The sequence below is a fragment of the Schistocerca serialis genome, chromosome 6 (genome assembly GCF_023864345.2).
Source record: "Schistocerca serialis cubense isolate TAMUIC-IGC-003099 chromosome 6, iqSchSeri2.2, whole genome shotgun sequence".
In the NCBI taxonomy this organism is placed as follows: Eukaryota; Metazoa; Arthropoda; class Insecta; order Orthoptera; family Acrididae; genus Schistocerca; species Schistocerca serialis.
Genome location: NC_064643.1, coordinates 245,660,892 through 245,684,898, shown reverse-complemented (window position 1 = coordinate 245,684,898; position 24,007 = coordinate 245,660,892). Strand labels below are relative to the sequence as shown.

General features: G+C 40.8%; 1 protein-coding gene across 1 annotated transcript in view; it reads right to left on the bottom strand.

Moving 5' to 3' along the window:
• Positions 1-24,007, bottom strand: part of LOC126483864 (cysteine and histidine-rich protein 1 homolog) — a 58,044-nt gene that overhangs the window by 25,709 nt on the left and 8,328 nt on the right. The window contains exon 3 of the mRNA XM_050107087.1: positions 6,504-6,715. Coding sequence (XP_049963044.1) covers positions 6,504-6,715 — 212 coding nt within the window. The remainder of the gene's footprint in view (positions 1-6,503; positions 6,716-24,007) is intronic.

The following is a 24,007-nucleotide window of genomic DNA, read 5'->3' as shown; positions in this document are numbered from 1 at the left end:
TGATGACATCAAGGACAGTCAAAACATTCATTCTGTCTGTATCCTACGAGATGAAAAGACTGTTCTATTAATGTACTGAATGCTGATGTTTAACGACAAAAAAGCATTATAAGAAGTGTTTCCGATTGTAATATTTGAGTCAATATATGAAGTTTTATGAAGAAGTAATCTCTTTCATTTCACAGAGTCGAGAGAGAGTTTGGATTGTGAGCTTTCAGCATCAAGATTTCTGCCAGTGGTGACAAAGCCAGATGACAAAAGCAAGCAAGGCACATAAAAACAAGAAGATGAAAAGGGATCTTGGGTGACAGCATGATTGTTCTTGTATCTTCCAACTTAAATTCCGAATCTAACTGCATATTAGCTGAGGCAGAACTAAGGAGACATTTCGACTTTTTTGTCTCCCTCAGGTGCTTCAAGCAATGGGCTTAAGAGTGCTTGGAGTCCCACAAGAAAACTGTTGTTGTTGTTGTTGTTGTTGTGGTCTTCAGTCCAGAGACTGGTTTGATGCAGCTCTCCATGCTACTCTATACTGTGCAAGCTTCTTCATCTCCCAGTACCTACTGCAACCTACATCCTTCTGAATCTGTTTAGTGTATCCATCTCTTGGTCTCCCTCTATGATTTTTACTCTCCACACTGCCCTCCAATACTAAATTGGTGATCCCTTGATGTCTCAGAATATGTCCTACCAAGTGATCCCTTCTCCTACTCCAGTTCTGCCACAAATTTCTCTCTCCCCAATTCTATTCAATTCCTCCTCATTAGTTATGTGATCTACCCATCTAATCTTCAGCATTCTTCTGTAGCACCACATTTCAATAGCTTCTATTCTCATCTTGTCTAAACTATTTATCGTCCAGTTTCACTTCCATACATGGCTACACTCCATACAAATACTTTCAGAAATGACTTCCTGACACTTAAATCTATACTCGATGTTAACAAATTTCTGTTCTTCAGAAACGCTTTCCTTGCCATTGCCAGTCTACATTTTATATCCTCTCTACTTCGACCATCATCAGTTATTTTGCTCCCCACATAGCATAACTCCTTTACTACTTTAAGTGTCTCATTTCCTAATCTAATTTCCTCGGCATCATTCAATTTAATTCCACTACATTCCATTGTCATTATTTTGCTTTTGTTGATGTTCATCTTATATCCTCCTTTCAAGACACTGTCCATTCCATTCAACTGCTCTTCCAGGTCCTTTGCTGTCTCTGACAGAATTACAATGTCATGAAGAAGATAAGATGATTTAATTTTACACACATTTTAACAACTGGTGAAGATAACTACCAGTTGTTAAAATGTGTGTAAAATTAAATCATCAACTCTCCCAGAAACAGAAAATATACCTTCAGTTAAAAGAAAACTTCATAATATACACATATAGAATTTATTTTCATATGTGAACATATGAAATACTTACACAAACATTTTTAGTGATTTTTCAACATGGGAGAAGGATATACTAAAGAAGTATGAAGGCTCAAGGGCACTTAGCATGTTACAAAGAGAGCTTTAAAAAATCCAGATTTTTCATTAAGACATGTCTGATGATAGGTATGAAGAGTAAATGAAGTTCATCATTTCTGACGAGTTAAAATTATGTGCTAAATTGGGACTCTCAACTCCCATCTCTATCCCACAGAGCAGCAAACTACCAATCACACTATTTGTGCATACCTCACAGACTGACCCAGTTTTAACTTCTCAAATATCTTCACCCTCCATAACTTCCTAGCTTACTTAAATAAAATTTTGGCTTATTTAATCAGTGTTAAACATAGCAGTTTTCAAAAAAAAAAAACCTGACAATGTTATAAATACCTCTCAATATTTATTAATTTATTTTGATAAACTACAAAACTAAGATTGTACTAACATGTCTGTACATACCTGTTAATGTTTTCATTTCTTAAAGTGTTTCAGATTTTATTATTACAGTAGTGAAGTTCTTGATCCTGAATATTGTGACACAGTTATGTTGTGTGAAATTAATTAGTTCAGGAGATATCATGATTTGAAGGTCCCTACGCAAAAATCTAAAACACAAAATTTAATCTTTAGGACCAACTATCTATACAGTTTTGTAAACCTATCTTAAAAGTTATAACAACTAAGATCCAATTTTGGACAACACTCAGTCTTATACTGCACCGCTTTTCTGAAATCTGTTCTGGTACTCCTGCCGCCCAAAATTTGCCCAGCATAATGATGTTTTTAAATTTGCCACACTTGTTATTTTAAGTTGATGTATTTTAGGGGACATATTCTAAATTTACGGCAAAAAGCAAGGGGAAACTACAGCCGTAATTTTTCCCAAGGCATGCAGCTTTACTGTATGGTTAAATGATGATGGTGTCCTCTTGGGTAAAATATTCCGGAGGTAAAATAGTTCCCCATTCGGATCTCCAGGCGGGGACTACTCAAGAGGACGTTGTTTATCAGGAGAAAGAAAACTGGCGTTCTACGGATCGGAGCATGGAATGTCAGATCCCTTAATCGGGCAGGTAGGTTAGAAAATCTAAAAAGGGAAATGGATAGGTTGAAGTTAGATATAGTGGGAATTAGTGAAGTTCGGTGGCAGGAGGAACAAGACTTCTGGTCAGGTGACTACAGGGTTATAAACACAAAATCAAATAGGGGTAATGCAGGAGTAGGTTTAATAATGAATAAAAAATGGGATTGCGGGTAAGCTATTACAAACAGCATAGTGAACGCATTATTGTGGCCAAGATAGACACAAAGCCCATGCCTACTACAGTAGTACAAGTTTATATGCCAACTAGCTCTGCAGATGATGAAGAAATTGATGAAATGTATGATGAGATAAAAGAAATTATTCAGGTAGTGAAGGGAGACAAAAATTTAATAGTCATGGGTGACTGGAATTCGAGAGTAGGAAAAGGGAGAGAAGGAAACATAGTAGGTGAATATGGATTGGGGGAAGGAATGAAAGAGGAAGCCGCCTTGTAGAATTTTGTACAGAGCATAACTTAATCATAGATAACACTTGGTTCAAGAATCATAAAAGAAGGTTGTATACCTGGAAGAATCCTGGAGATACTAAAAGGTATCAGATAGATTATATAATCGTAAGACAGAGATTTAGGAACCAGGTTTTAAATTGTAAGACATTTCCTGGGGCAGATGTGGATTCTGACCACAATCTATTGGTTATGAACTGCAGATTGAAACTGAAGAAACTGCAAAAAGGTGGGAATTTAAGGAGATGGGACCTGGATAAACTGAAAGAACCAGAGGTTGTAGAGAGTTTCAGGGGGAGCATAAGGGAACAATTGACAGGAATGGGAGAAAGAAATACAATAGAAGAAGAATGGGTAGCTCTGAGGGATGAAGTAGTGAAGGCAGCAGACGATCAAGTAGGTAAAAAGACGAGGGCTAATAGAAATCCTTGGGTAACAGAAGAAATATTGAATTTAATTGATGAAAGGAGAAAATATAAAAATGCAGTAAATGAAGCAGGCAAAAAGGAATACAAACGTCTCAAAAATGATATCGACAGGAAGTGCAAAATGGCTAAGCAGGGATGGCTAGAGGACAAATGTAAGGATGTAGAGGGTTGTCTCACTAGGGGTAAGATAGATACTGCCTACAGGAAAGTTAAAGAGACCTTTGGAGAGAAGAGAACCACTTGTATGAATATCAAGAGCTCAGATGGAAACCCAGTTCTAAGCAAAGAAGGGAAAGCAGAAGGGTGGAAGGAGTATATAGAGAGTCTATACAAGGGTGATGTACTCGAGGACAATATTATGGAAATGGAAGAGGATGTAGATGAAGATGAAATGGGAGATACAATACTGCATGAAGAGTTTGACAGAGCACTGAAAAACCTGAGTCGAAACACGGCCTAGGAGTAGACAACATTCCATTAGAACTACTGACGGCCTTGGGAGAGCCAGTCCTGACAAAACTCTACCATCTGGTGAGCAAGATGTATGAGACAGGCAAAATACCCTTAGACTTGCAAAAGAATATAATTCTTCCAATCCCAAAGAAAGCAAGTGTTGACAGATGTGAAAATTACCAAACTATCAGTTTAATAAGTCACAGCTGCAAAATACTAATGCGAATTCTTTACAGACGAATGGGAAAACTGGTAGAAGCCGAACTCGGGGAAGATCAGTTTTGATGCCGTAGAAATGTTGGAACATGTGAGGCAATACTGACCTTATGACTTATCTTAGAAGAAAGATTAAGGAAAGGCAAACATACATTTCTAGCATTTGTAGATTTAGAGAAAGCTTAAGATACAGGGAGCGAAAGGCTATTTACAATTTATACAGAAACCAGATGGCAGTTGTAAGAGTCGAGGGGCACGAAAGGGAAGCAATGGTTTGGAAGGGAGTGAGACGGGGTTGTAGCCTCTCCCCGATGTTATTCAGTCTGTATATTGAGCAAGCAGTAAAGGAAACAAAAGAAAAATTTGGAGTAGGTATTAAAATCCATGGAGAAGAAGTAAAAACTTTGAGGTTTGCCAATGACATTGTAATTCTCTCAGAGACAGCAAAGGAATTGGAAGGCAGTTAAATGGAATGGACAGTGTCTTGAAAGGAGGATATAAGATGAACATCAACAAAAGCAAAATGAGGATAATGGAATGTAGGCGAATTAAGTTAGATGATGCTGAGGGAATTAGATTAGGAAATGAGACACTTAAAGTAGTAAAGGAGTTTTGCTATTTGGGGAGCAAAGTAACTGATGATGGTCGAAGTAGAGAGGATATAAAATGTAGACTGGTAATGGCAAGGAAAGTGTTTCTGAAGAAGAGAAATTTGTTAACATCGAGTATAGATTTAAGTGTCAGGAAGTCGTTTCTGAAAGTATTTGTATGGAGTGTAGCCATGCATGGAAGTGAAACATGGACGATAAATAGTTTGGACAAAAAGAGAATAGAAGCTTTCGAAATGTGGTGCTACAGAAGAATGCTGAAGATTAGATGGGTATATCACATAACTAATGAGGAGGTATTGAGAAGAATTGGAGAGAAGAGAAATTTGTGGCACAACTTGACAAGAAGAAGGGACCGGTTGGTAGGACATGTTCTGAGGCATCAGGGGATCACAAATTTAGCATTAGAGGGCAGTGTGGAGGGTAGAAATCGTAGAGGGAGACCAAGAGATGACACTAAGTAGATTCAGAAGGATGTAGGTTGCAGTAGGTACTGGGAGATGATGAAGCTTGCACAGGATAGAGTAGCATGGAGAGCTGCATCAAACCAGTCTCAGGAGTGAAGACCACAACAACATTCTTAATTTAAACTTGCTGCTGTGTTGAAATTTGGGGTAACATGATTGTGAATGAACTTGAGATGTCAAAAAAGTTATGCCTAGGTTTACAGCAAATACTACAATACAAATTACTTTATACATGAAATTATCAGATTTGAAAGTCTGGTATGACTGACTTCACAGTGTTCACATTTTGACATCATTATTCAATGTACCAGTTACCTATAATTGATGAATAACATGAAGTTGTTAATTGCTGCTAGTAGTGAAAAACTGTGGTAATAAGAGAAATGTTTCAATGGAAGGGAAATGGTTGTAGAAAACTTATACAGAACTTTATATTCCAATTCATAGCTGTACACTTCTTGTATACTATAACATTGTTTTTTACCTTGCTTGACATTATGCAACTAGGAAAAATATATTTCTCTACCACATCATAGATTCCCTATCAAAATTGTAGCTGGAAATACAATGATGGCTCCTTTCTCTTCATGTATATTTTGACTGCTGTTGGTTTTTTTAATGTTGCACAGCAACTGCTTATACTGTGCTCCACTTTTATCAGAGCAATGGCCTGAGCCATCCTACTTAACACACACAATTCCTTTCAATTCTTTCTTTTTTCTTTCAGTTCATCACCAAAAATGATACTTGCATAGAACCTATCTGTGATCTGCGGTTCTCTCCAACCACCAGTATTTTGTTCATCATATATTACTTCACTGCGCTCACTACTGTAATCATTCACAAGAATCAGCATCATTTTGCCTAGATCATTTTTCCCCCAGCATGTCACATGACTCAAACTATGAAGTTTCTCAATGAGCACACATTGATGTAAACACCACGTCACTGATGACAGTTTTCCAGTCACTGCAAAATAGTAATAAAACTGACATGCTCATGTTAGAAATAAAGCACATCTAGTGGAATTCTTGAAAATCTACGGTAAATAAATGGTACATGAATTCAGTATCACAACAACAAAGTGCTTCCACCATGGTACGTAGATTTTAGGCACGAGAGTTCTAGGGGCAAGAGGGGAATGAGAGGGGTGGGGGTGGCGGCAGCTGCAGTAGCAGAACCACATCTGTAAAATTAAGAAGCCCCTCTGGATGGGACATGGGACCGCAGAGCATTAAAGATGCATAGTGCATGACTGACTACAAAATTTGTTCTACTTATGAACTGATGAATGCTCACACCAATCTGGATACAATATACAAGTTAAATTATGTACCTTGAAAGCTGATTTTTTCGCAGGACAGGAGATCAAAGATACTGTCATACAGTCTTTTCTCTTCCTCACGTTTCTGGTCAATATCTTGGAGGGCGTCCATAACTTCTGCTCCTGAGCGATGTGGGTGAGTGCAAGTCGCCTCATGTGAGCTCTCTTCATGAAATGGACCTCGCCAAGGGCAACCTATGCGACTGTACTTGCAATTTGTGATTCTGAAACAGGCAGATATATCTAACTTTTTCTTTTCAATTATTAACATTTCAAGAGTAATATTGATAAATCAACTGTCACAGAACTTTAAAATACGCAAAATCGAATGATAGGAACACAGATAAAATTATGTTTATGTTCTTGTAAGAAAATAAAATACAAATTGCTAAAATACTGCCTACTGCAACTGATGTACTCCTGAGATCAAATTCCAGCTGGTCATTACATTATAGCATCAACCTAACTTTGTTCTTTAAATAAATACATCACTGTCATGTGGTTGGTTTTACAAGCTACTGAATGTGAGTTCCAACTTTGATCTCTCCTAACGATGCGATCGTCTCCTTATCAAAGTTACAGTAAGCAAGGAGAGTTACAGAGGGGCAAATAAAATCTCCAGAATGTAGGCACTCTACAGCAGGGAGTTCATTGTTTTGAAACATCATGGGAAGATTAAAACTGTGTTAGATGGGATTCAAACAAAGAAAATTAGCTTTTATGAGCAATGCTCACACTGATCTCAGCAACTGAACTATCTGGACATACTCACGAAACATACTCCCGGTTTTACTTCTGCTGGAGAAGAGACAATGCCAGAAAAGAAGCTGTGAGGTTGGGTTCTACCTCAATAGCTCAGTTGAGAGCATTACCTGTGAGTCATAGTTTTCCTGGTTGAAGTCTCTGTCTGCACACAGTTTTAATCTGTCAGAAAGTCATAAAAACTCATTGTTGTCTAATCGGTAGGCTTACTTGTCACCCTTGTTGTGTGAAACTGATCACAAAATTATTTTTTCAAGACTCTCATGGTAGAAAGACTATGTGATAAACACACTAGAAGCTGAATGTTGTTATGAGAAATGGAAAGATCCACTCCACTATCATATCATGGAGATAGTCCGTGACAACAACTAGTGACTACTTTAACTTGCAAGTTCACTTGAAATCCAAAGATGTTGTTATGCTCTTAGATTAATCAATATATCTGAGAACTAAGTTTCTGGTGTTGCATTAGCATTTCGCTTTGAATATTGGTAAAGTGGAACTACACTTAAAAATGGAAAAACACACTGCATTGCCAGCAGCCATCCCAGCGAGACCCACTGGGGACTGGCCAGCACCATGAGCTGCATCATCACCAGTGCTGTCACTGTAGCAGTGATGGACAAAATACAGGAAATTCTGGAGATGATCATGAGCATGGTCTGTCCTCAAACTGAGGCTAAAGCACATTTACTTGAACAGAAGATGATCAAGAAATGTGACGAGCTGGAATGACAGCATATATACAATAATCTCAGACTGTTCAGGACTCCAGGGAAAAGCAGAAAGAACATAAAGGAGTAGTGATGACTCTTAAATATAGACAACCTTCTACATGAATATTAATCAGTTTTCTGCACACACAGCATCACAACATCTGCTTTCATAAAAGTAACAGATGACCTGAAGCTTACCATGGATAGACAAGAGAACTATCATTTGACTCTTACACTTCAGCAAAGCATTTGACATTGTTGACTTAGAAATTTTATTTGCTACACTTGACAATCTAAATTTCTCTCCAAGTTCAATGCAACAGTTTCACTCATAGCTGACATATCAGCAGCAATGCATCATGTCCGGTACCATAAAGTCAGATTGTTTGGTAAAATACTTAACTTGACAAGCAGTATTTAGTAATACTTTATTCATGGCCATTTCATAAAATGAAACTGGTACAGAAGCAATGAAGAAATTTTATGAAATATTGTAACTATTTAGCTCAAGGCATATGTCCTAAACATTATATCCAAGATAAATAATAATAATTTTAATAAGTAATCTACGTTATGCTGCTAAAGCTTCCATTCAGCCTAACTTTTTTAAATTTTTTTTATTTTAATACGTGGTTTTGTTCTTATACAGGGTGAGACAAATAAAAGTGGCCCAGACGAGTGGATATGACTGGACATGAATGTATGCACATAACCACACCCTGTGGTGTGCACACCACATGTATGTCTGCCACTTGATCCACTCCAGTTCAGAGCATAGTGTGGGCTGTGCCAGTATCAGTGAAGCACTCAATTGTACTCACAGTGGAGCAGCAGGTGTTTGTAATGCAAAGTTATGTGGGAACAAAGCCATGGAAATGGTGTGGTCAGTTGTTTGCTGGGAAGTGTAATAGTGTCAAAATGCCAGCAAAGAGTGCCATGCAAAGCTTAGTCCAAAAACAGCTTCAAATAAAATCTGTTTTGAAAAAAAATCAAAAAACATCCTGAAACATGCCTGCACATTGGACACTGTTGCTGTGGTTTACCAGAAAATGCTTCAGACTCCTACCAAATCAATCTGACACCTGTCGCAAGAGACCGGCATATCACACCTATCATGCAGACGAATACTCCACCTAGACCTGCATGTGCATTCCTACCATGCATTTGTCGTTCATGCATTAAAACCAGCAGATGCTGTTCATTGAAATAACAATGAACGTCTTGGATGTGTATCTATTTTTTATGTCTGATAAAGCCTGGTTCCACCTGAGTGGTTACGTCAACTCACAGGTTCTGGGTAGCGGAGAATCCATATAACCTCCACAAAACACCATTGCATAATCAAAGGGTTGGGGTTTGGTGTGCAATGTCTGCACACAGCATTATTGGTCCCATCTTCTTTCACCAGACTCTGATTTTGACTCACTGTCATGGCAAAATTTTGAAACCATTTGTTGCAGCATTAATGGAGGGCGAAAAGCCCTACAGTTACTTCCAACAAAATGGAGCAAATGCCCATACAGCCTGACTGAGTTTTTAGCAGAGGTCATTATGTCGTGGCCTAGCTTGCCACTTAAGATGATCTGATCTGTCAGTGTGTTATTACTTTGTGTGGGGAACTCTCATGTCTGAGGTGTATCACAACAATCATCAGTCTTCAAGAACTGCAGCAGAATATTTCTGATGAGACTGCAGCTATTCCGGCCATCCAGCAATGATCTGACTACAGCAACTTGCTGTCCAGAGGCCAAAATTGCCAAGAGATGAATTGTAGTTACTTTCAACATCTGCTATTGTCAGATTAGTATTATATTTTGTGTCCTCTGCTGTGTCTTTGTACCCTGGAACTCTGTTCTCTGGGCCACTTTTATTTGTCCCACAATGTATTACAAAAATGTAAGTATTCCAGTCATAGTCTAACGACATTCTATGATAGTACATTACACTTAAAAAAAAAATTACACAAAGCACTGCATGCAGATCCCTGGCTAGTGTAAGCATTAAGCAGGAAACAGGCACATAAAGAAGAACTAGAATATAGCAGTTTAGCCGTTGGTCATAGGATACAGACAAATAACTAATTAATCCACTGCTCAGTAGCATCCCTATATAGTGGCATTACTTGTTACTGCCTGGGTCCATGTAGAGGAACATCTGGTATGTGGAAAATACCAAAGATGTACATTTTAATTAAATGAAATGGTACAAAATTAATCAAAATTATGAACTTATATATAATATTGTAGTTCTGGTTTAAACCATATTATAAAGGAAATATTTGCTATAAGAATACCTTTGAAAAACATTCTTACAACAAAAAGCCATAAAGTTTCAACTATTATCTCAAAAAATAATGTCGGTAATAATTTTTTTGTTTGCAGATAGAAGCAGAGTTGCAGTACATTCCAAAATAATGACACTACATTACCTTAGCATGCTACTAGAGGAGCACAGCCATTGATGAAAGGGAATATGGTGTGGTAACTTGTTTTTGGCAGCAGCAGAAATATTGCAGCTGCATCAGGGCAATCTAGGTCACTTCTTTAGCCAACTGGACTGGGCTGACACAGCTGCAAAATTTCTGATGCTGCCAAAGATGAATTACTGCACGATTCTCCATTTGATCACTGGAATGTATAATTTTTTTTGACTCTAATAGCAGTGTGCTATATTACTGTGGTGTGAGGATTATAATATGTACCAGAACTGCAGGCATGTACTGGAAAGCATCCAAAAACTTTAATAACATTTTTTTCTGTTTTTCTTTTCAAATTGAGGTGATAATTAAAACTTCATGATTCCCCTTTGTAAGAGCGTTTCCAAATGTATCATTAAAGTTATCTCTCATAAAAATAATAAAAATAAATGACTGAACATAGTCTCAAACTATGTTACATGAAGGTAATTAAAACTGTGTAGACATGAAATCATCTATGATATTTCTACCTTTACTAATACTGCACCCACTAAGTATTTGCAGAAGTTGTTGATAGCTAGGAATTTATAATCTTGCTTTTGAGGGAATAAATGGTGGCAATGACAAAGGACATTAACGTGTATATGTACTGTAAAACAGATCATGGAATAGTTCTCTAACCCTGTATGTAAAACTTGGATATTCTGCTGCCAACATCATCTGCGAGGACTCGCCACCAGAGGCCACCTGTGGTGGGTCACATGACCGGTACACAAGGCACAGCATCCGCCGCACCACTTACTGGAGCCCTCCTCTTTGTGGATTGTTTCTATGTCTGTGTCTACGTTCTCAGCTGTTGTTCATTTGTATGTAGAAGAAAGATTGGTTCATTGTGGCCATTCTACTGTTTGTGTCTTACAGTATGATACAACTGGCGAGGAGCATGGTGTTCACTTCCATGTGCTCCGTCTGTCTGTTCCTTTGGTTCTTCTGCCTGCAGAGGCAGTGCTCCAATCTCCCCTTGAGCAGCAGCAGGCTCTTAATGTTGCTATCATGAACTTGTCGGCCACACTGACTATGCAGGCTTCCCTGCCATCAACATATCTGCTGCCGCTTCCCCCTAACAAAGATGCAGCCAAAGACTGGGAGGAGTATGAAAAGCAGCATTGGCAACACTTCCTCGCTTTTGGTGTCACTGATGCAAATGTGTAAGGCCTTTTTCCTCTCTAGGATTTCTCCTCAGATCCATCAGTTGTTGTGCCAGTTAGTCCCATTCCAGAAATCGGCGTCACTTTTGTTCGATGGAATGTGTATGTTGTTGTCAAATTATCACCATAAACACAAGCATGTCATTGCAGCACACGTTCAGTTCTATTGTTGTCATAAGCAGCCCCACCAGTTCTATTGGGCCTGGGCACCCAATCTCCGCTGCCTCACTCACAAATATAAGTTTGTTACCAATTCTTATAACTCATATGCTGATTCTATGGTCTGTGATACAATCATTCAGTTGGCCCTGGACAAGGAGGTGCATCCATGCACACTATGGTGCATTGGTTGAAGTGTTAAATATTGCTCAATCTTTTGACATCTCTCATACTGCTGATCATCAGTGGTTTGATTTGATATTGCTGTGATGGCTCCTGTTCCTGGTCATCAGGCCTCAGTCAGTTCTTGGGGGCTGAGCCAATGTAGCCGTACAAACGTGGGCCTACGTGGGTGTGGTAGTCGTACAAACGTGGCCTCCATTCCCCACTGGACAATGATATGCCAAACGACCACCACAGCAAATGCAACACTCCACACTCCTATCTTACCCATATTGTTTCATGCAAAATGACAGGGACGCGTGCCCTAAGCATTGGGCAACTTGAAACAATTCTAACAAAAAAGGACATATAGAGTCTGCTTGTCATTTCCTGTTCACTTCTGTAGTCATGGACATGGATGTTAACTGTGTGTCTCCAGTGCTTACAAATCATAAATAATTGTTAACTGAACTGAGAGTCATGGACAAAGTGTTCCGACTACAAACGGACACATGCAGAATTGACTTTACTGAAATCACAAACTTTCATGAGCTTGGGATCTCCAGCATTGTTGCTGGTTACTCAATGTTTGGTGAGTTACAAAAAGCAGCATATTCCAATTTTGAGGCAATTTATGGCTCCCACTATGTATAAATCTGTGGTTTGTTCCTTGATTTTTTTGACATTGGATGATGCTGGTACCACAAATTTGCTGATGCTGGTACCAGATGATGTCTGGATACTTTCAACGGTTTTGGTTTTTGCATTTCAGATATGGTGCACCTAATTTCAAACCAAGTCCCTTACCAGTAATTAGATTCTCTGTGTTCTCGTGTCTTTTCTCAGATGGGTTAGGTTGTGTCACTGATTTAGTAGTGCACATTAACCTGCAACCTTTCAGTGTGTGCCCTATTCCAGTGGCTTTGCGTAATCAAGTGAAATCAGAATTGGACACACTGACATTGTTGGGGACCATACAGCCTGTTACAAAAAACACAACTGGTCAGATTTGCCTCTGCATCAACTTTAAAGTTTTAGTTAACAGACAATGTATTGTTGACACCTACCCTTTGCTTTGTCCAGATGAGTTATTGGCTAAACTTACTGCGGGGCCAGTTTTTCTTCAAAACTGATTTATCTGAAACCTATTTACAGGTTCTGGGTATAATAGAGGGAAACATCCCACGTGGGAAAAATATATCTAAAAACAAAGATGATGTGACTTACCAAATGAAAGCGCTGGCAGGTCGATAGACACACAAACATACACACAAAATTCAAACTTTCGCAACCAATGGTTGCTTCATCAGGAAAGAGGGAAAGAGAGGGAAAGACGAAAGGATGTGGGTTTTAAGGGAGAGGGTAAGGAGTCATTCCAATCCCGGGAGCGGAAAGACTTACCTTAGGGGGAAAAAAGGACAGGTATGCACTCGCACACACACCCATATCCAACCGCACATACACAGACACAAGCAGACATTTGAAAAGGCAAAGAGTTTTGGCCGAAACTCTTTGCCTTTACAAATGTCTGCTTGTGTCTGTGTATGTGCGGTTGGATATGGGTGTGTGTGCGAGTGTATACCTGTCCTTTTTTCCCCCTAAAAGTGTCAGGAAGTAGTTTCTGAAAGTATTTGTATGGAGTGTAGCCATGTATGGAAGTGAAACATGGACGATAACCAGTTTGGACAAGAAGAGAATAGAAGCTTTCGAAATGTGGTGCTACAGAAGAATGCTGAAGATAAGGTGGGTAGACCACGTTACTAATGAGGAGGTATTGAATAGGATTGGGGAGAAGAGAAGTTTGTGGCACAACTTGACTAGAAGAAGGGATCGGTTGGTAGGACATGTTTTGAGGCATCAAGGGATCACAAATTTAGCATTGGAGGGCAGCGTGGAGGGTAAAAATCGTAGAGGGAGACCAAGAGATCAATACACTACGCAGATTCAGAAGGATGTAGGTTGCAGTAGGTACTGGGAGATGAAGAAGCTTGCACAGGATAGAGTAGCATGGAGAGCTGCATCAAACCAGTCTCAGGACTGAAGACCACAACAACAACAACAACAACAACAAGGTAAGTCTTTCCGCTCCCGGGATTGGAATGACTGCTTACACTCTCCCTTAAAACCCACATCCTTTCGTCTTTCCCTCTCCTTCCCTCTTTCCTGATGAAGCAACCACTGGTTGCAAAAGTTTGAATTTTGTGTGTATGTTTCTATTTACAGGTTCTGTTGGATGAGGTGAGGATTCCAAACAACTCCATGTGAATAACATGATTAACATGCACTTCAGGTTGTACAAATATCAGAGCCTCCCATTTGTTGTGGCTAGCACCCTCCCAATTTTTCAGCATTTTTGGAGCAACTCACAACACCCGTTCTGGGTTGCATCAACTATCTAGATGACATTGTTGTGATTCATGCATCCACAGGAGAGCATTTATGTAACTTACACTCTCTGTTCACAGTATTACATACTGCAGGGCTGAAATGTAACTTGGCCAAGTCACACTTTTCTCAGCCATCAATTGTGTATTTGACGTTTGAAGTTCTCAGGACGGCGTTCTTTACATTGTCATGTTGCTGCAGTCACAGGTCTGACTCGCACTAAAAATGTCAAAGAACTCTGAGCATTTTAGGTAAACCACCTTTCTTAGTTAAGTACAGGCTGTCACCTGGGATTGTGACTCCGGCTGCCCTACAGCAGGATGCGCTTCATCAGGGGCATTGGGAGGGAGGGGGGCATTGCTTACCAAGTCATTGGCTCTTCAGCGCGTATTTTGGCCTGGCATCGACAGTGACACTGTACATCTTGTCGCGGCCTGCTGTCAGTGTGCTGCCCAACGTTGGCGCTGTGGGTGACACTCTCTCCCTGACTGCACCACATCATCCGTGGGAATACGTGGATGTTGATTTTGCAGGACCCTTCCTAAGTTCTCCAAATTCTTACTGGTTGTTGGTTGTCGATACTTCATTAAATATCCACATGTTATAGGCTGTCCATTGATGTCAGCAGTGGTTATGATTCAGGTCCTCTCTATATTTTTTTTTCTATTGAAGGAATGCCTTACACACTTGTGACACAACAGTCGACAGTTTGTCTTAGTTGTTCCACGATTCTTGTCTGCAATTCAAGGTTCAAATGAAGTAGTATGTCGTAGACTCTTCCATCAACAACGCCTTGATGCACTTCTCAAGTTCCTACAGGTTTATGCTGATGGGGATCGAAGCCCGGCTGAGATGCTCCATGGTCACTGGCCATGCACCCTCCTGCAACTGCTTACATCGCCTCACCAACTCCTATTGGAGCAACCCTCACCGCACTTCGTTCCTGGCTCCATGGTCTGGGCTTGGAGATTCAGCTGCCAACTGAAGTGGATACCGGCCATGGTCCACAGTTGCTGAGGCATTCCATTTCTGTATGGTGTGCACCAATGATGGGCAGGTGGTACAACACCATGACCAACTGTGTCCTTGCAACAAGGCAAGGGCCACAAGTCTGCCATCAACGCCTCCACCCTCAGCAACTGTCTGCCCTGCGAGCATCCCTGCTGTGGGGGTGGACCTGCCCTTCTTGTGGATGTTGCTACATCCTGCCTCTCCTCGAGGGTTGAGTCCCTGGCACCTGCTGCCAGAACTTCCTGCGATGCTTCACTGCTACCAGTGATTCTGCTGCCAGCTGGGTCAGTGCCTTTGGGTCCCTGAACACCAGTTGCCTCGACTGAGTGGCTAGCGCCTTCACTGTCAGCACAGTACCACCATGTCAAGGAACTGGACATCAAGATACTACCAGTGCTCTTGTTACCAGTCCTCTTTTAAGGTACTTCATGGGGGAGTGGCCGGCATATGTGTCCACAGACACTTCAGCCCGTACTCCCTGCTTATGTCCCGGAATCTCCTCCTGCCACTGCTGTCATCGCCTCCAGCGTCTGCTGCACAGACTATGGATGTTTCAACAGTCTTTCCGACACCCGAAACAGCAGTGTGCCATTTCTGCACTGTGGAGGGGGATGGGAAGGCAGGGTGCTATAACCCTGCATGTAATACGTGATACTCAGATATACAGCATGGCACCAGGTTGCCGATACGCTAGTATCTGAATATTCTGCAAACGGTATCTGCACGGGCCAGTGACCAGGAGCCACCTGCGTTGGGCCACATGACTTCTGTATATGATACGGCACCCGCCACACAGTCTACCAGATCCCTCCTCTTTAAATGTGCAGTGCAGCAGGCACTTGCTCACATATTGTGTTCCTACTTACTGCCAGCAACTGCTTGTATCAATACATGGTTTGTTTCTATGTTTGTGTTTATGTTCTCAACTGTTGCTCGCTTGTATGTGGATGAAGAATAAACTTTGGTTCATTGTTCCCAAGCTGCTGTTTGTATCCTACAGTAAGATATGAATGCTAAGTTCTTTAACAGATCTTTTCAGAACATTCAAAGATTAACACCACTTTTGTATTCTGAAACTGTCAACCATGTAAACAGGTAGTGCCAGAGGGAATTTCTTAACCCATTAGAGAATGCATTTATTCATGTCTAAATCAATATGTCATTTCACACACTTTGATATAAAGGTGATATCATGCAGCAGTTTATAAACTGTAATGCAATCTACCCCAACTCTGAAAATCACTGCTCCTGGAGGTGAAGTATAGCATTCTTTTAATGTGATATGATATCTACATTTACACTTGTTCTCAGCAGAAATGTGTGGCAAAGAGTTTGTTCCACTGTACTAGTTATTAGGGCTTTTTCCACATGAAGTGTGGGAAAAATGATTGCTTCAACACCTTTGTGTGTATTGTAATTAGTTTAATATTGTGTTTGCAATCCCTATGAGAGCAATACTTGGGGGAGGGGGGGTCCTAGTAGATTAATGGATCCATCTCTTAAAGTTACATCTTCAAATTGTGCAAGTAGGTTTTCATGGGATAGTTTGCATCTATCTTCAAATGATCTTTGTGACACTTTCCCATGGGGTCAAACACACCTGTACTCATTTATGCTACCCTTCACATCCATTCAATAATCGGCTTATTTGGTACAGATAACATCAATATCTCCTGTTAGTCTTATCTGGTACAGATAAAATACTGTTGGGCATTATTCTAGGATGGGTCACACAATTGTTTTGTAAGAAATTTATTTTGTAGACTGATTGCATTTCCCTTGTATTCTACCAATTATAGGCAGTCTGCCACCTGCTTTACCCACTACTGAGAATGAGTGATTGTTTCATTTTATACCCCTACAAACTGACCCAAGTATTTATATGAGTTGACAGAGTCCCATTGTGACTCAGCGACACTAATTTTGTTTTTGTGCACAAGTTTACATTTCATTTCAGAATATTTAAAGCGAGTTGCCAATTTTTGCATCACTTTGATTATTATCAAGATCTGACAGAATATCTGTGGAGCTTTTCTCATGCAGCACTTCATTAAATATTACTGCAACATGTGCGGAAAGTCAGAGGTTACTGTTATTGTCTGCAGGGTCCTTAATATGCAACATGAACAGCAAGGGCCCCCAACAAACTTCCCTGGGACACACCTGAAATTAACTCTACATCTGTCAAAGACTTTCCATCAAAGATAACATGCTGTGTCTCACCCACCACGAAATCCTCAGTCTTGTCACAAATATCATTTGATACCACATTTGAACATAATTTTGATAATAAGTGTATGTGTGGCACCAAGTGAAATGCCTTTTGATCCATGATTTTCAGGGTGAGAAATGCACGACTTGTGCTTCACATGATTGATGTTTTCAGAATCTGTGCTGATTGGCATGGAAGAGGTCATTGTGTTTGAGATACCCCATTACATTTGAGGTCAGAATAAGTTTCAAGATACTACAACAGACGAATACCAAAGATATTGGATAGAAGTTATGTGGATCTTCCACTGCCCTTTTGTAGAAGAGTGTGATCTGTGCTTTCTTCCAACAACTGGGCATAGGTTTCTATTTAAAAGATCTGTGGTATATTATGGTTACAAGACGTGCTAACTTGGTTGCTGATCTGTTACAGTATCTGATAGGTTAACTTTAACTGTTTCTCAATACCACTGACACTAATATCCATTTGAGTCAATTGTGGAGTGGTGTGAAGGCACATTTGAAAATGAAGTTAAGCATGTCTGCTTTTGCTCTGCTATCCTCCATTTCATTTCAGTTCCTTTCTCACCCTCAAGTGTCTGGCCACTAACTTTGGTGGACTAATAGCTTTTACATACGACCTAATTTCTTTGGATTTCGGGGAAGATAATTTGATACATTTTGCTAAAGTAGTCACTGAAGGCTTCAAGCACTGCCATATGGACGGCTAAATGTGTTTCATTCTGCACCTCTCTATTTATAAGCTTATCCTGTGTTTTACACTTTTTATTCAGCAGTCTTAGTTTCTTTAGAAATTACTTTGCAGTGGCTGTATACCATGGATGATTCTTCCCATCAAATTGTTCTCATAGGTCCATATCTGCCCACTGCATGGTCAACTTTTCTTTTAAACTTGAGCCATAGTTCCCGTATCTGCTCCTATCTAGATCTAAAAATTGGTCATATCACACTTCCTTGGGGTACTGCTGAATTTACCTTTCGTCTGTCCATTTTGCTCTGTTAAGAGCGATTGTTGAGTTTTTTCTTGCAGCCAGTTGAAAATCTGGTCCGACACTCTGTAAGTTCGTTTATTTTTTCTTACTAAACAGCAGTGCAGGACTGTGTCAAATGCCTTCCTGAAGTCTAGGAATATGCTATCAACCTGGATCTATGTTGACTTTACAGAAGAGAATGTTGTTCTCCAAAAATGTCACAATACACGAGCAAAACACATATCCGTAGTTCTACAACAGATTGGAGTCAGTGATGTAGACCTACAACTATGTGCATGGATTCCATATTTCTAGTTTTCCAAAAGGCTTTTGACAATGTACCACAGAAGCAGCTTGTAGTAAAATTGCATGCTTATGGAATATCATCTCAGTTATGTGACTGCATTCGTGATTTCCTGTCAGAGGGGTCGCAGTTCGTATTAACTGAAAGAAAGTCATTGAGTAAAACAGAAGCAATTTCTGGCATTCCACAAGATACTGTTATAGACCACCCGCTCTATATAAACGATTTAGCAGACAATCTGAACAGCCTTTTGTTGTTGTTTACAGATGATGCTGTCATTTATCGTCTAGTAGAATCATCATAAGAGCCAAACAAATGGCAAAACAAATATCTGAGTGGTGTGAAAATTATCAACTGGCCCTAAATAATGAAAAGGAATACTCATCCACATTAGTGCTAAAGGAATCTGTTAAACTTTGGTTACATGACAAATCAGTCAAACCTAAAGGCCGTAAATTCAACCAAATACCTAGGAATTACAATTACGAACAATTTAAATTGGAAAGAACACACAGAAAATGTTGTGGGGAAGGCAAACCAAAGACTGTGTTTTATTGGCAGCACACTTAGAAAATGTATCAGATCTACTAAAGAGATCACCTACACTACATTTGTCTGTGCTCTTTTGGAGTACTGCTGCGTGGTGTGGGATCCCTACCAGATAAGATTAACAGAGTACAATGAGAAAGTTCAAAGAAGAGCAGCGTGTTTTCTATTATCTCAAAACAAGAGAGTGTGTGTCATGGACATGACACAGGATTTGGGGGTGGACAACATTAAAACAAAGGTGTTTTTCGCTGCAGAGGAATCTTTTCACGAAGTTTCAATCGTCAACTTTCTCCTCCAAGTAGGAAAATATATTGACGCCAACCTACATAGGGAGAAACGATCATCATAATAAAATAAGGGAAATCAGAGCTCACACGGAAAGATATAGGTGTTCGCTTTTCCTGTATGCTGTTTGAGATTGGAATAACACAGAATTATTGTGAAGATGCTTAGACGAACCCTCTGTCAGGCATTTAAGTGTGATTTGCAGACTATCCATGTCAATGTAGATCTATCGTTCAACTCTTCTTGACAATGAGAATGACCTGCACATGGCTCCAATGGTATACAATAAACTACTGCTAGTAGAGAAGCAAGTTCTTTTGCACAGAGTCTTACAGGTATCTCATCTGGTGCCAACACCTTTCCAACATTAAGTTTATTTTGTTTTGTTTTACAGTGCAAAAACTGCTTCCATCATTCATGCCCATGTCACAACAGCAGAACACGAAGAAGAAAAAGGGGTTAAAAACAATTACACATTAAGCCCATTCGACGGAAGGGAAGACAACTAAAATAATGGACATCGAGAAAGGTCCCTAAAATATTCTAAATAGGCAACAGACGTTCTGAACTAAAGATTATATGCCATTCGCCTTATTGCCAAGTTGAATAAAAAGTTAAACGTGGTCAACAGCCTGGTGTGTAGTTCGCTAAAACATCCAATAAACATAAATTAGAATGTAAATGGTTAAAAAAAGAAGATTCTGTCAGGAAATTGCGAATGACCAATGGTTGAGGACAATGAACACAAAGTGGTGGGGCCACCACTTAACAAATGGCGATGACTAAAACAACTGTGACCAACAGCCAACCGACCTAAATCATTTCTTCACAGTGAGACTGCTGAGAGGTGGTCACCCAAGCTGCGGGAGAGGTTTTATTGCCAGAACTTGTTCCCATTAAGGAAAGACCAATGGTAATGCCAAAGTGACACCACTTGCTGATAGACAGCGACAAAGAGATCATTAGAGGGAATGGAAGAACTAGTGGACCAATGTAGGATGGCAGCAGCCTTAGCAGCACATCAGCAGCCTTGTTTCTTGTCAGACTGTTGTGACAAGGGACTCATGTAAACATCACAGTGACTTCATCAAGAGTAAGCAAGTGAAAGCTTTCCTGGACACGTTGCACAAAGGGATGGATTGTGTACAGCTCACAGAGGCTCTAAAGAGCACAGAGAGAGAGTTGGAGCAAATGACACAATTGAAAAGCTGGATGTACTGCATGGCCTGATACAGGGCGAAGAGCTCCATTGTAAACACTGAGCGGTGTTCCAGGAGCCTATACTGAAAATCATTGGTGCCAATGATGAAGGCACACCCGACACCAGGGTCCGTTCCAGAGCCATCAGTGTACACAAATGTACTATTGTGAAGTTCCATGCAAAGATAGAGAAACATACAGCAATAGAGCGAGCCTGGGGAAGTTTCCATAGGAAGTGAATGAAGTCCAATGTGAACAGGGGCCGGCGCACAAAGCCAAGATGGTGAAGGGTTCACACCCATAGGGAAAGTGGCAGGTAGCGTTAAGTTAAGTCACTGTAGCAACAGCTAAAAGCAAACACCAGAACGTAACAGAGAAGAGCAACGCTCCCCATACTGGTGATCAAAGAAGTCATCGAAGGAGGAGGTATAGGATGGGTGGCCAGATGGCAGACAAACGGCTTGTGAACCTACTGAGGAGAAAAGCACGGTGCTATGACAGCGGTAGTTTGGCAGCTTCTGCATACAGACTCTCAACCGGGCTAGTGTAAAAGGTGCCAGTGGCCAAACGGATGCTGAGACGATGGGAAAGCTGGACAAAGCTGGGTAGTGCAGAAGGAGAAGTCCAAATGGGAATAGGTATGTGTGGAGTCTGAAAGAACATGGGTGCTCCCTTGTTAAGGCAGAGGAGGTTAAGTTGACTGAGAAGTTAAGCCAAGAGGACGCCTCTCGGACAGGTTCTGGGAGAACCCCAAAGGGGATGGTGCACCTTAGTCACCGAGCAGCAGAATGGGGTGAGGGAGTCGCCCAATAATCTGGAGGAAGTCTGCCCTGGTGACACCGAATGATGGAGGAATGCACATGTTACAAAGGGAAAAGGTGAAGCGAGGAAGGAAAATGTAGACTGCAACAGTTTGAAGCTGGGTAGTCAGGGAGACGGTTTGATTATGAATGTCATCCCCGATGAGCAGCATGACTCCCCCATGAGATGGAATGCCGTCCTCAGGGGGAAGGTCAAAGTGGATCGGAAAGAAACGCGAGAGGTCAAAGCAGTCATGAGGATGCAATTTTGTTTCCTGAGAGTACAGAACAAGTGGACGCTGTGAGTCCAACAGCAGCCATAATTCGTCCTTTTTGGATCTAAGACCGCGAATGTTCCATTGGAGGAGAGTGATGATGAGGAAATGTGGTGCCGAATTTGAGGTCGCTTGTCTGCATGGCCATCATTGAGCAAGATGTAGCAAGAACAGTACTATAACTGCTGGATGATAGAACATAAGGTTTCAGAATAGGCAACAACTTGCGAGCGACAGGGTAAGGCACTTTTTCCTTCACCTGGATCTCCTGGATGGCCCACTCATCGATATATACAGGACAATCTTGGGAGAAAGCTGCATGGTCGCCATTGCAATTGATGCAGTGGGGGGGAGGAGGTGGACAATCATCCTCGTGAGCATCCCTACCATGGGTTACACACTTGGCCAGGTGTTGACAGAATATTTGAGTATGGTTGTAACAATGACACTGGTAGCAGTGCATCGGGTTAGGAATGTATGGTCAGACTGTGATAACTTCATAGCTCGCTTTGATCTTCGACAGAAGCACTACTCTGACAAACATCAGAAAAAGAGTGCATGCGGACACAAAGGACGCATCTATCTTTTTCATCACCCAATGGACTGCAGAGAGGTACGTTTGGATTTCTGCTTCTGTAAGACCATCGAGCAGCCTAGTGTGAATAACACCATGCCAAGAATTCAGCGAATGATGGGCCTCAACATGAACCAGGTAGCAAGGGAGAAGCGAAGCTGCAAGCAATTGTTGTGCCTGAGAATCAGAAGTCGTCTCCAAAAGCAAAGTGGTACTGTGTAAATGAGAGCAGGATTTCACAGGGGCAGCAACTGCACAAACACCTTTCTGAATAATGAAGGGATTTACTATTGCAAAAGACTGATGACTGACTGTCTTCAGTGCATGAAATCACGAGGAACTGTGGTGCAGCTAGGAGGGTCTTTCAGTTATGAGCTTCATTCCATTTGCATTTGGCAAACGTTGACTGTGAAGATGATGATTGGCTCAATGCAAGAAAATCCCCTATGATTGCCAGCATCTCCAATGCCGTGCTCCTTCCAACTGGGGCCCACCAGCCTTAGGTGATTGTTCACACTTCAGGTCACACCTCCTGAACTCCTAACAGAGGGACCAATCGGCAATTTGGGATGGTAGCAGCTCAAGCAGTCACCCCTCCCTGGGCTAGGGCTGTACCAGTGGGTACGTGCAAACCCTACCGGTCAACCAGGGGCTGGGAATTATGCGTTACCCAGCCACCTGTTAAAAAAAAACAGATGCATGGCTGGTCTTCAGGAGCACACAGGGAGGAAGAAGAAAACAAGGAACCTAAAACACTGAAGCAGAGGAAGGATAGGAGAAGGTGAACAAAGAAAGAAAAAATGAACTAAAAACAGTGGAGAGACTGTTCTGATGTCTGATGATAGGCACTCGTGGTATCCAAGCACAGACCCTCCAAAGAGCGAGCTTCCTGAGGGGAGGGGGGGCTATGATTGAAAGGAGGGAGCATATTATGATCTTCCACAGTGAAACAATTTTTCAGAATACCAAATTCAGTATTTTAGCCTTCTCTCTGTCACCCTCCATTTTGGTGCCAGTAGGTCCCTGACTGGCTGAACAGATAATTTCTATCTGCTTACTGATTTTACTGAAGACAAAAACCTCTTATGGTTTTCTGTCAGACTGGTAGACAAAATTTTTTACTTTCAAAGTCACTGAATGCTTCCATCATTGTTCTCCTTATATTCATTTTCACTTCGCTCAGCTTTTGTTTGTCATCTAGATTTTGATTCTTGAATCTCTGATGAAGTTCTCATTGTTCACATAGCAGTTTTCTGACGTGGTTATTAAGCTATGGTGCTTGGAATATATTTGTCTAAGGCATACTGAATGATGCTTTTTCAGTATTTTTATATTTTTGCTCTACATATTTGTCCTCAGCACTAAATATCTGATAATGCAGGTACTCCCGTCACTCTTGCAAAGCAAGAATTTCTTTCTAACTTTCTTAACATCCTTTGTAATACACATAGTCATATATACTGTCATTGCCCTATAATCAGTGATACCCTCCTCGACATTAACTGAT